This window comes from Carlito syrichta, unplaced genomic scaffold (assembly GCF_000164805.1).
Source record: "Carlito syrichta isolate Samal-C Ts95f unplaced genomic scaffold, Tarsius_syrichta-2.0.1 Scaffold316198, whole genome shotgun sequence".
NCBI lineage: Eukaryota > Metazoa > Chordata > Mammalia > Primates > Tarsiidae > Carlito > Carlito syrichta.
The window spans coordinates 108,736-123,004 of record NW_007260294.1 but is presented as its reverse complement, the minus strand read 5'-3'; the positions used below and the strand labels follow the sequence as shown (position 1 = coordinate 123,004).

Sequence of the window (14,269 nt, the reverse complement as noted above, 5' to 3'; positions counted from 1 at the left end):
TAATTTTGTATTTGAACATACAATAGCACTCAAAAAATGTTAAGTAAATAAAATACCATTTAAAATCAACAAATTATTTCTAAGTTTCTTAGCCATCTCTTCTGAGTTTCACATGAGCACTTCTCAAATTCCACTAGACATATCAACATATACGTCCTGCAAAATGTCCACACCCAAACTCATTATTTTCCCTTGAAAGATATTCCTTTATATGAATTTCTTAAGTTTCACTGGTGACATCATAATTTACCCTCTAAACCAAATTAAAAACTCACCTAACTACCTTTGATTTATCTCTTCTTCAGTCCACCCTTCAACAGTCATCAGTTATCTTGATAAAAATAAACTCTCTTATAATGCCACTTTCCTACTTAAATAATGTACTCTATGGCTGATTCTGTTAAAAGGACAAATCCAAACACTTTGGCAGCAACATTCACGATCTGGCAACACCTACCTTTCTAGCCTCATCTCTTGCAAATTTCTCCCATAAACCTTAACCTTAAGTTGAAAGAAATGTAGGTAGGTAGCAATCATTCCTAAAAGAAATACAGATGTTTCTAGCTGCCAAAGCAGAAAAATAAAGCAAATTCGAATCATTTTGCCACATCTGAAGGTGTTACAGGGTGATGGTATTCATCTATCATTCCTGAAAGACACACACATATACACATCCAACATATAGGAGAATATGGAAAATGGGTGGGTATGAAGAGCAATGGCTGGCTACATCTAGCATTCAAGTAAAATGCATCATGAATCTTGGAAACAAGCACTATTTATACAGTGTTTTTTTTTTGAGTAGTTGTCTCACTTTGTCACCCAGGTTGGAGTACAGTGGCATGCTCAAGGCCACCACAGCCTCGACCTGCTAGGCTCAGGAGATCTTTCCGCCTCAGCCTCCCAAGTAGCTGTAACTACAGGTGCCTGCCATCATATCTGGCTAATTTTGTGGTTTATTGTATAGACAAGGTCTCCCAAAGTTGTCCAAGTTGGTCTCGAACTCCTGGGCTCAAGCAATCTTCTCATCTCCGCCTTCCAAAGTGCTGAGATTATAGGCATGAGATACTGCACCTGGCTACACAGATGTTTTTGACTTGGGAAGTACCTAGCACACAGCAGGATAAAAGAGATGGGTTGTAGGGGGAGGGTTAAATGTGACCTCCACTTACTCCATTTATCTTAGGCTGGAAAGGAAGTCTGTTAGAAAACATGGAGCCTGCCCATGATTCCATCTTGCCAAAACACTATGATCCCCAAAAGGATGTTGGTCAGATGAGCGATGTTAAACAGGGGAGCACTAGCATTCAGAAATTCAAAAACCTCTTAAATGAAGACTAAAAAACATATAACCATATTATCTTTTGAATGTTGTTAGGAAATATGTAGCACAGTTATCTAAAATTCCTCTTACGTTCTTCTGGTTTCATTTCTGTTATTTTCTGTAGCCAGTTTTTCCATGTTTGGCAGTCACAAGGCTCATGTGCTTCACCAAGGCACTCCCTAATGAAAACATAGAAAATACAATGAAATATTCTTCATCAACATCAAGGGGAAAAAAATGGGTAGGAAGTACTCTTTCAATTTTAAAGTTGAAATAGCTAAGAAGGCACGGTGACTAATAAGAGATGAAGCATTTCAATATAGGAATTGGAGATATGATTCAAAGCTTGATATTAACAGGCCAGTTTTTTTAAAAAAAGCAGTACATTCATTTACACATTTTGAAAGCTCTAAATAGATTACCTCATATTTATAAATTAGTTTTGCATGACTTATGAGCTGTAAAACGTTTTTGTCAACCAGGTTTTATCCTAATATTTTAAATTCTTACTACTCGGGGTGTGTTCCTGACTAGCAGCACACCATTATTGAGGTGCTTATTAGACATGCAGAAGAGCAGGCCTCATGAGACTTACAGATCATTAATCTGCTGAGATTATAGGCATGAACCACTGCACCTGGCTATAAATTTATCAAAGTTACCACATGACCCTTTTTCATTTTGAAGACTGAGAAGCATTGTTTTAAGTCACATTCTTGTAGTTACTTTTACCAGGGCAACTCAATCTACTTTTAATGAAATTTGGCAAATTTTGATTTAAATAATTAAAAACATTAATTTATCATTTGCAATTCAATTTTGTGTTCTTTCTGTAGCTATACAGGAGTCAAACACTAAAAAGAGCCTAAAGCCTTTAAGATCTGCCTTTTTTTGAAGATTGAAAAATACAGTGAATGAGAGAGAGAAGATTCACCTCCCCAAAGTGGGAGGGGGACTCCAAAGCTTAGGAAAACGTGGCAGCCATAATGCAATGATGATCTGTCATTTTAATTCAATATGATGCTATATTGTGTAGCAAAAAAGTAATTATTAATATTTCACTTGATAACAATATATTCACTTTGGGGAGGAAAAAAGTCAATCTAGAGGTGACATCATCATCACCGCCAGTACTATTTTAAATAAAGATCTTATTTGCAGCTGGGCTCGGTGGCTCAGCCTGTAATCCCATGCCTTGGGAGGCTGAGGTGAGTGAATTGCCTGAGCCGTGGGTTCGAGACCCGCCTGGGCAACTTGGTGAGACCTCATCTCTACAATAAACCAAAAAATTAGCCAGGCGTGGTAGCGCACGCCTGTAGTTCCAGCTACTTGGAAGGCTGAGGTGGAAGGATCATCGGAGCCCAGCAGGTCAGGCTGCGGTGGCCGGGAGCAGCCACTGCACCCCAGTCTGGGCAACAGAGTGAGACTCCAACTCAAAAAAAAAAAAAAAGATCTTATTTGCAAACAGGAAGTTTGTTAAGACAAACCAACTGACTCAGGTACAGTCTTACAAACTAAGAGGTAATATTTCACTATATTAAGAATTTATAAATTTTACTTCACACTCATTATGATGACTATTGTTTAAAAAGACAGAAAATAAGTGTTGTGAGGATGTGCAAAGATTGAAACCCTTGTGCATTGCTGGGACAAACTGTAAAAGCTGATGCAGCTGCTATAAAAAATAGTTTGATGATTCCTCATGAAGTTAAATACAGCATTACCATATGATTCAAGCAAGTTCATTCTCAGGAATATACCTAAAAGAACTGAAAGCAAGTACTCAAACTTATACACCAACGTTCACGGCAGCATTATTTACAACAGTTACAAAGTAGAAACAATCCAAATGTCTATCAAAAGATGAATAAATAAATTGTGGTATGTATACATGCATAATGGAATATTATTAAGCTATAAAATAAATAATATCCTGATATGTGCTGCCAACATGAATGAACTTAAAGGCATTTTGTTAAGTGAAGTAAGCCAGACACAAAAGGACAAAGATTGTAGGATTCCACTTATATTAAATACCTAGAAGAGGCTAATTCAAGAGAAAGAAAGTAGAAAGGTGGTTGAAAGCAGCTAGGAAGAGGAGAGAATGGGGAATTACTATTTAATGGTCACAGAGTTTCTGTTTGGGATCATGAAAAAGTTCTGAAAATGAATAGGTTATGGTTGCACTGTGAATGCAGTTAATGCTACTGAACTGCATATTTAAAAATGGTTTTAAAAAAATGTACCAATTACCTTGAAAGGGTAATATAGTTTTCTTACATTCCTGATTTATTACCTAACCTGGTATCTGGGAAATCTTTTCCATAAATGCTGTTTTATAGAGAGCTCCTAGCAACTTAGTGGTAATTTAACAGACATTAGAAAAATATTAGGTTGATTAAAAATGGAAATAAGTTGGTCATGGTGGTACATGCCTATGGTGTTAGCTACTCAGAAGGCTGAGGCAGGAAGATTTTTTTGAGCTCAGGAGTTCTAAGCTGTAGTGTGCAGTTATCACCCTGTGAATAGCTACTACATTCCTGCCAGGGCAACATTGCGAGACCTCATTTAAAAAAAAAAAAAATTTAAAATGTAAGTGGATATATTAGGTTCACTTTAGTGCATGACAACATCAATTCTTCTTTCCAGATATTTAAGGGCTATCTGTGATAACTGTTAATTTTAATTTGGCACCATACGAGCATACATTAGAGCAAGAAATATGTCCCAGATCTAGGAACAGAATTTCCATGTACTGCTTGAGAATGAATATGAAGATGCAGAATCCACATTTCTCACAACTCACTGTAAAAAGTCTGTTATTTACATCCCAATAAAACTGGAAAAAAAGTCTTTAAGTGTGGAAACCCTTACCTATCTGTAGTATCTAAAACAAATACAATCAATGACATCATTATTTCTATTAAGTTTAAGATATTATTTCTGGAGATCCCTCCCCCCAGAGATTAAATAGCATATTAGATATTTTTTTCCTAGCGGAATCAAAATACCAGTAAATACTAGTTCTGCCGTTGGGACATTTTCTGACAGGAAAAAAAAAAGTCACTGGAAAAAAAAGCCCAGTGTTTTCAAATAGAGTCTGGAAAAAAAAAGCCACTTCTTCAAAAGGTAGTAATTGCATATCAATGTGCTTGGTTCTCTGAGGCTGTGCTGTATTAAATAGGAACAGAAGGTTTTCTTTTCCAGAAGCTCAAAGGAGGACACAGACCTGCTGCTCCCTTGGTTGCTAGCTCAAGCAGTACGATAACTTCAGGGTGATAAATGAGGTTGTTTCTACTAGTTTTCAATGCAATACCAAGAAAGAGTATAAAAAGAAGGTTATAAATACAAAAGAAACTACGGCAAGGACTGCAAATTAGCGAGGTTGCTAGTTAATGCTAGTAAATATCTTTGCCAACTAAAGCATCTGGAAAAATAAACTTAGACTTCTCCAAAGTATAGTAATAATAATACCACAAGAGATTAATAATCTAAATTATCAGTGTATGGAAGAGAGGCTATTTTGAGAAAAGCAGTGAAGACACTAGAGTGCTAAATTCCTGAAGAAAGTTACAACCAATGACTGGTGACACGTATTCTAAGGGACCTACTACCTGTTTAAACAGCATCTCAAACTGTCAGTAAAACAAGTGTCTCGGGAGGGGAACCTCTGGACATGGCCTACTCAGTTTTAGCTAGAGACACCAATAGGGTGGGTTTATTTGGGGAACGAGAAGCACCCTGGAAAGAGATTATAAAGAACAAAAATAGTAGTCTAATCTAAAGTCTTCAACCCAGTTCAAATATGATTGGATGGTGAACCTAACATCGAGCGATCAAAGAATGGCTCTTTCCTTGAAAAAATGTCAAAAGACACAACTGTTGGCAGGAATATATAGAGGCTTTAAAGGGCTCTGGAAACAAACAAAACAAAACAAAATCTCTTCCTCTAAAGCCTCAAGCTTCATGTAAGAAATTTCTATCAAAAAATTGGAGATTTCAGTTCAATGACATTTTAGAATTTAATTAATGAACAATCTTGAGAGAATAATGTAGAATTATCATTTTTATGATTCTCTTCTAACATTTTTCAGTATACCTGGCAATATTCTAAACACCTCACATGTATTGACTCATTGAATTCTAACAACTCTTTGAAGGCTTATAATTTATTACCATATTATTAAGGCCAGCTCCAGTAGCTTGCACCTGTAATTCCAGTGCTTTGGGAGGCTAAAGCAGGAGGATCAACTGAGGCCAAGAGTTTGAGACCATATTATTACAAGAGAAGATGCTTGTTTATCACCAAGCCCATACAGCTTGTTAGTGGCAGAGCAAAGTCTCTAATGCAGATCCTGTGCCTCCCAAATGAAAATAATTCTGTACTTGACTGAAATTTGATAGATTAAACTCTCAAGCAGCATTTATGTAGGTGGATGTGCTTACTCTGTATAGCCTGTACAAGATACCTAAATATGTCTTACGATTCAATGGTCAAGTAAATAGCACTGTGTTTTTAGTTCTGGGCCTGTAAAGTGCTGGGGAATGTTCTCCTAGTTGGTAGGACTCTGATACTTAAATACATACTGCCAATCTAGAAAAATCTTTCCCCCTATAACTAGCCCTATTAAACTAAGGGTTAAGATTGATTTTGCAAGAAAAGACGAGATGCAACTATTAGGGGCACAGATACAGATTACTTCATCTGTTTTGCCCAAAGGATTCTTGGAGAGTTCCTTTGCTTGTGAGATCTGTGGAGAGGGAGATGAGGCATGAAACTATTGCTTTAACTCAGTTAAAACTCCTGATCCTAACAGGTGTTAATCAAAATCCTTATCCTGGATATTGGAGAAGATGGAATGAGCTGATGACAACTTTAATGCAGAGGCATATACTTTCAGACTTTCCCTGAAATACTTGACAAATCTGCACATTGTACTCAGATTTACTGGCAACAAGTGAGCCAGAAACCTGCTACTGTAGTTTTTCAACTTGCTATCACTATGATTCAAAACTTACGTATCAGGGGTTTAAATCTGTTTCTTAGTGGTGGTTGACACTATTTTAAGAGCTTCTCTGCAGTTTCAGTAAATCAATTCTCTACCACTGGGTAATATATTAAAAATCTTACCACATCATTATTTAGAATATTCCTGCCAATCAATTTCAGTAAATCAAATTATGTTTGACTGTCTATGGGTTTAGTAGAGAAATTCCAAGTAAGTTTTACAGTTTCCAAGGGATGCTGGTGACTAAAAGGGAGCAAAGTAAAAAGTAAGAGAGGAGAGAAATGACCACTATACCAAGTTAAATGTAAGTTCTTCTTCTGACAGATCAAGATTTTGAGGGCCATAAGTATTTTTAACAAATCTTTGAAGAGTTGTCTCAGAGAAGAGACTTTGTGTCAGTTTGTAGGACAAAAAAGTCATACAGCAGCATATTCTACTGAATAAATAAACAACTGAGTAAAGGTCATTGGCTCAAGTCAGAGTCTATCTAAATTTTGAATACTGTCTGGAGATAATTTTGCCCAGATCAGACATATTGTAATTATAAAGGGTGGGGGAGAAAGCATCCTAGGTTCAGTTACAAGGCCCAGAACTGGTTGGTAAACAAGCTGCAATAGAAAGGGCTACTCAGTGGTGGAAAGAGAAATACCTATTACTACTTCTTATTGCCACAACAATTATATTCAGTTACATCCAGGCAGAACTTTCTTGGACATGGTTCAAAATGATTCTGTCAAGTGTAGTTCTTAAAAACAAGAAATTATTATCATTTGTTGTGGTTTTTGTAATCATCTTTAGAGAATTATTTCTGAGCTTTCTGGAGAAAGAAGCAAAAACCAGAATCATGCCTTTATTTTGTAAAGATCTCTCTTGCAAAGCTTCCTTTTGCATGAACAGATCTTGCTTCTCATTGAAATAAGAGATAAGGGCAGCAGAAAACATGTGACCATTTCTACTTATAATTTCTGATTAAAGTCAGAGCTCTGGTACTATACAAACAAAAGTAAGAAGCCAAGAATGTAAAATAGGGATTGTAAATTAATGTCTAAAGATGTGAAGCTGGCAATGTAAAATTATTCCTATAGCTTAATAAATATGAAAACCAAAAGGAAATAGGATGAAATTCAGGCATTTAAACTTCTTTTTATTTCATTTAAGTCATCTTCTCTTCCACTCAGGGGCTATGCCCAGAAAATGATGACTCTATCTACCAAGTTCTCTACTACCCTTGTGAACAGGAGAAAGTAAATAATTACCAAATGTGACTTTAGTCTATGTGGCCACTCATAGATCTCTTGAACTGAGACAAAATTCCAAGAAAGGTCTGTGATCTTGGCATACAGTCTCCAGTGGATCTTGAGTAAAACTAGTCTGATATTTTGGGGCTTGAGAAATTTTTTTCCAACTTTGGCCTAGAAATTTACAGTTTATAGTATGGCCTATGTTCATAAACATATATACACATATGCATATATATATACATAAATATATGTATATATACACATAAATATATGTATATATATTTACATAAAAGTCTTTAAGGTAAAAGTCTGACCTAAATTGGTAGATTTTTTTCATTTGTTTGCTTCTTCAGTCAAACCACATTCATTATTTGCAGCATACAAAGAGAATGGAGATGAACACAAGAAGTAACAGCTAAGCCACAGTGAAAATTAGTAAAAGCCAGACCACAGAAACCACAGAGCTTAAGAAGACAATGTCATTCATAGGCTTTCTTTTCCCTTCAAAACTTTATTTTTCTCTGATCTCTGCAAATGCTTTTTATTTTATCTTCTAGATATTTTACTGGTTTATATTTTCCTTCTTTGTAGCTTCTCCAACTAATCTTCTAAGTCAGACTTTCTCAACCAGAATTCGTCATCTGATTCAAAGAACTCAGAAAATGATTTCTAGTATGTGATAATTTTCTCAATTTTTCCAAGGATGGTATATAATTTGTACCATTCTAGATGCAGAGGATGCATACTATGGGTGCCTCATGGCACTAGCATTTAATGAGCTCAAGAACCCTATTCTGACTCAGAAGAGAAGCTCCTTTACTAGTCTAGTATTCCTACTCGACAGTAAAGGAGTTTCAGGTTCACCTCAAGACCATTTATTTGCTAATAACTTAGCTCATGTGCATTCACTAACTCCCTTCGTATTTTCATAGATCAAGCCTTATCTCTCACTGTGCGGTAATGAGGTGAAGTTAGTAATCAACTACTGAATAATAAAATTAGGAGTTTGTCTTTTAAATGTTTTGAAAAATTACCTCAAGTTAGTATCTGGACATAACCTATTGTTTAATATTTTGTTGCTGTTTTGCTTGCTTAGTCTGATTTAGCCATGAAAGTAGTAAACATGACTTTCTTTTTTTTAAAAATTTATAAACATATTTTTTATTTTAAAATTGTGGGGTACAGTTAAGGGTTAGGTATACAAATATGTATCCTTCAGGCACCCTTGTTGATAAGGGGTGTCTCCCCATCCCCAGACAGATATTGACTACTGTTAATCCCACCTCTCTTTCCCTCCTCCCTACCCTCTTCCATAGTTTCCCGCCACTGTCAATCCTTTTCTTATAGTATTATGATAGATGTTCAAGGTCCACTATATGAGTGCAACCTCTGTGGAAAGCAGTGTGGCGATTCCCAAAAGCTCTAAATATCAACCTCCCATATGACCCCGCAATCCCCCTACTGGGAATATACTCTGAAGAACTCAAATCACTCTATCAAAAAGATACCTGCACACACATGTTTATCGCAGCATTGTTCACAATAGCAAGAACCTGGAAGCAACCATGCTGTCCATCAAAAGAGGACTGGATTAAAAAAATGTGGTACATATACATGATGGAATACTACGCAGCCATAAAAAAGAACAAAATCATGAATTTCACAGCAACCTGGATGGAACTAGAGTCTATAACACTGAGTGATCTCTCACAGAAACAAAGATCTGAATAAACATGACTTTCTATTCATCAATCACCATATCTAAGCACCTAGTGGAAGTCGACAACTTTTTTCTGTAAGGAGCCAAGCAGTAAATATTTTGAGTTTTACTGCTCAATTCTGTTGTCATAGCCCCAAAGCAGAGGCAGACAATACATAAGCAAATTGGCATGAAAGGGTGTGGTTGGGTAGAAATAAAACATTATTTCCAAGAATAAGGGTGGGCGATAATAGTTTGCTGACCCCAGACCCAGTTTTCAGTGCTATACATAGGTTGGCAGTTCAATAAATATTTTTAGATAATGATGATGATGATGAGGGTAAGAAACAGACCAGTTTGGGTAGGGATAGTTCCATAATTACATACTTCTACCATCTAGCAGTGCTATGACTAGATTTTGGTATCTGAGAAGTATAAAAGTAAAGACTAGAGTTTTATAGCCATCTAGAGTACATCCATGCACATGTGATAATTCTGGAAATAAGCCCCCCAAAATACTATTTCTTTTTTGTTCATTTCATTAACTAAAACAAAAGTTAACTGAATCTACTTTGAATAAGTATAATGCTGATAGCCCACAGTCAAATGAGTAAACAGAAATACATATCCTTTCCAATACTGATTTATCATCAGTTTACACTTATTGAACTTATCAGACACTGGAAACTAAACAAGACACAAAAAGCCTGCAGTCACTGGTTCCTGATGAGGACTGTGCATTAGAATCACCAGGGAGTTTTTTTTTCTTTCTTTCTTCTTAGAGCCCTACTCAAAAACTACTAAACCCAAATCTTACTTGTTGGGAGCCCAAGATAAATATTTGGGCAACCCTAATTAAGAACCACTGCTAGAGGCTTATATTTTAAAAGAGATGTTAAACTAAATGCTTTCTAATCTATGGCCAGCAATTTGGTATTACAGTTTAAAGTGTACGGACTTTAAAATTCAAATAGCTGGGCTCTAATCCCATTTCTGCCATTTCCTAGCTGCATAACCCTGAGGAACTTCTCTGTACCCGAGTTTCCTTATCTGTAAAATGGGGGTAATCACAGCACTTAAATAATAGCATTGTTGGGATAATTCAATATTTACAAAATATTTGGCACAGTGCTCAGCACACATTAAGCATATGATACATATAAATGATTACTACTTATTACACATTTTAAAAATTAAGAATAAGAATATCAACTATGCTGCAATTTAAAGGCCTGATTCAAGGTACCAAGTCCCTTTAAAAACTTTTAAAAGATGATTAGGCCGATTCCATTTTGGCTTATACTAACCAGCAGAAGAGGTGTCCTTTTCCACAATCCACAGCAGGAGCTCTTAGCAACGGGAAGCTGAGTGTATCAGATCCAGATGTATTTGACCCTTGTTTTGTTAGCCTGACTGCTCTTTCACAGCCTGGAGTAGGACACCATTTAATGGCAGGGTTATTTTCAACAAAGGCCTATTTAAAAAGCAGTAACAAAACACAAAAGAAAATATTTTAACTCTGAACTCTAGCACAGAGTATATCTCTATGGTAATTTACTTTAAAGAAAACTAAAAAAAAAAGTGAAATCAAATGCAAGGAATTGTCAATCTTAAGAATTACTTAAAAACAGTACTGGAAAGTACTATAAAAGAAAGAGAAAATGTTAACTAACTTACTGATGACATAATTTTAGAAATTTGTATTTTCTTTAATCTAAAAACTAGGTAAATGATGATAAAGTAAAAATGCAAGTATTCACATAGAAAATGTGTAATTTGAAAATGTTTTCCCCGGGTCAGGTTCAGTGGCTTAGCCTGTAATCCCAGCACTTTGGGAGGCCAAGGCGACTGGATTGCCTGAGCCCGTCTGTGGGTTCAAGACCACCCTGGGCAACTGGGAGAGAACATATCTCTCCAATAAATCAAAAATTAGCTGGGCATGGTAATGTGCGCCTGTAGTAGCAGAATGACTACTGGAGCCCAGCAGGTCGATGCTGGGGTGTGAGGCTCCAACACACACACACACACACACACACACACACAAAATGTTTTCTCATACAATGTGCTACATTTCTAATAAAATATAAGCAGAATCTTATGTGTAATTATTAGTTGTATTCGAACAGGAAATTTCTAGATGGTACCCTAATAATACATACAAATCAATATTATGATGTTTTCTATGTTAAAGCAGCAAGACTTCTTTTTCAAAAAAATCTATATATTAGGGTTTATTTAGTCTAAGACAAATCTGCATAAGGCAGTTAAAATATAACTTTTAAATTACACACAAAAAGAAAGTAATTTGCATACACTTCTGAATAACTCCTGAATGAAAACAAAGAAAATAGCAAAAAAAGATGAAATAAACACTATAATTCATTATATGAAACTATTACTATTACTTTTCAGATTAAAAATTTTTTCCAAGTTGAGAATTTTTATATTTATATTTAAGAGTATAAAATATAACATCTTTGGGAAAACTTAGAGTAGATACTATCTAATTTGAGTGTTATCTTAATCAGTTATAAAAGTGTAAAGGCAAATTAATAAATAGTCTGAGTAATAATTTTATTTTAATTTTTATAAACTACTAATATTTTAGCCTTTAACTTTTCCTATTAAAATAATGCTTTAGCTTAAAACTTTATTTATTTAATGTCATCATTCTTTTATGTAACTTGTCTAATAAACAAGTTTAGAGCCTGTTATTTTGTGTTTTCAAAAAGAAAACAAGAAGAATTAAATAACATGTGTTATAAAGGCTTAATGCAATTAAAATTATGGAAATAAGACCAATAGTTGGCAGCATACCTTAATATCAAACTGAAGGTATCGCTTGTCCATCTCCTTTGAAACTACACTTTCTATGATATCCACAGGCACAAGTTGGAAGCAATCATATGCAGGACAGAAAATGTTGTGAGCTTCACCTTCTTGAATTTTCAGATTCAAAAACCTATTAAAATGATCAAAACAGCAAAAGGGCAAGGATGTAAGTCATATGTACATTCTAAGAACATTTTCCTTATGTTGAATTTTAGTTTAATTAGAGTATAATTAAACTAATACCAAGAAAATATGGACTATAAGTGGAAATACTTATTATCTGCTGAGCCATTCATCTTTATATGACTATGTATTTTTATGTTTCTGTTTTGCGTTACCTTATCTAAAATTTTTAAAAATTTTTATTTAACATTAAAAATTCAGAAATGAATGACTTAAAAGGTAATATTTAATTCCCATTATTCTATACCTTTAAATAGTATAGAAATTAACCATAGATAATTCAAGTTATTTTGGGTGGCATCAGAATACAGCATGCCTTAAAAAAAAAAAAGTTTCTCTTTGTATTTCTTTTTTTTTTGAGTCAGAGTCTCACTCTGTTACCCAGCTGGAGCGCAGTGGCATACTCAGGGCCACTGCAGTCTCAGCTGGGCTCAGACAATCCTTCCACCTCAGTCTTCCAAGTAGCTGGAACTATAGGCACATGCCACCACGTCTGGCTAAGTTTTTGATTTATTGTAGAGACGAGGTCTCTCCAAGTTGCCCAGGCAGGTCTCAAACCCCTGGACTCAGGCAATCCTCTTGCCTTGGCCTCCCAAAGTGCTGGGATTATAGGCTTGAGCCACCATGCCCAGCCTCTCTTTGTATTTCATTAGGTGAATATTAAAATGAGTTTTATGTCCTATTCTGAGTACACTACATGAGATTGTAAGGAAAAATCATCCTGCAAAGTGGCAGAAATCTAGACCAAGGTTAGATTAACTGGTTAAAAGCAGATTTTTTTTTTTTTTTAAGGTGAGGTCTTGCTATGTTTTTCAGTCTGATCTCTAAATCCTGGGCTCAAGCAAACCTCCTACCTCAGCCTCCTAAGTAGCTAGGATTACAGTCATGCAACATAGTGGCCAGCTGTGTTTTTAGTTAGAAAACTCCAGGTCTGCCACCAACAAACTATATGATCTTAAGCAATTTGTTGAACTGTTTTGAGCCTCAGTTTCACTATATGTAAAATGGAGATAATATCTACTTTCCACGGTTGTTATATAGATTATATATGTGAAAAATCTGCATGGTACCTGGTAAAAATTCACACATTTTAGCAAGGACTATTATTGTTATTATTATTTAATACTACTTGAGGAAAAACAAAAAGCAAATTTTGAAGTGTAGATTACAATTGGATTTAACACTTAAACCTCAAGAAATAAATGGAAACCAGGCAATTAAATCACAACGCTCTAGTCATCATCATCAATAGTCTAATTATTCCACCGACTATCTTTTCCCTTTAGTTCTCTCAGTTTCTTAATTCTATTGCATTAAAAAAAAAAACCACCTTATTGAGACCTTACTAGACCTGCTTACTTTGCTCTGTCTCCTCTTCTACACCTTTATCTTGGCATTTCATAGAAAGAAGAGTCCCTATTAGGCAGTTCTCTCTCTCGAAGTCCTCTCTACCATACCCAAAACCTAGCTGTATCTTTAGCGTTCTTTGCCTTCTTCCCATTCACTTCAGTGAAAGAAAGTCTTCCTCTTTTACTCTGAAGCGAATCCTCAAATCCTGGGACCTACACAATTTATTAATCTATCCTTTCTCTCTCTCATTCTGTAAAGGCTCTTACCATAGGCACAACAAACTTGCTCAAGTTTTTCCCATCCTTTAGTTCCACTGCCCTTTCACATCAAAGTTTCTTGACAAAATAGTTTATGATGATTTGTCACTCCTTCCTCAAGTTCATTCATTCACTTCTCAACCTGTAACATTCTGACTTCTGTCACCTCTTCGCTGGAGGTTGGCTTTCAACAAGGCCACAGTGACTACTCATTAGCCAGTTTTATTCAATATTTCCCAGTTTCTATCTTCTTTGACTTTTCTGGATCATCGGACATGGCTGAACAGTTCCTCATTTTATTTTATTTTATTTTATTTTGAGTTGGAGTCTCACTCTGTCACCCAGACTGGAGTGCGGTGGCGGCTCCCGGCCAC

At 35.6% G+C, this 14,269-nt stretch overlaps 1 protein-coding gene across 2 annotated transcripts in view; it reads right to left on the bottom strand.

The window, feature by feature from the left end:
• Nucleotides 1–14,269, bottom strand: part of ANKIB1 (ankyrin repeat and IBR domain containing 1) — a 112,094-nt gene that overhangs the window by 30,081 nt on the left and 67,744 nt on the right. For both annotated transcript variants that reach the window (XM_008073838.1, XM_008073839.2), the window contains exons 7-9: nucleotides 12,091–12,235; nucleotides 10,581–10,747; nucleotides 1,415–1,503 (exon numbers count right to left, since the gene is read on the bottom strand). In XM_008073838.1, the coding sequence (XP_008072029.1) occupies nucleotides 1,415–1,503; nucleotides 10,581–10,747; nucleotides 12,091–12,235 (401 nt within the window). The remainder of the gene's footprint in view (nucleotides 1–1,414; nucleotides 1,504–10,580; nucleotides 10,748–12,090; nucleotides 12,236–14,269) is intronic.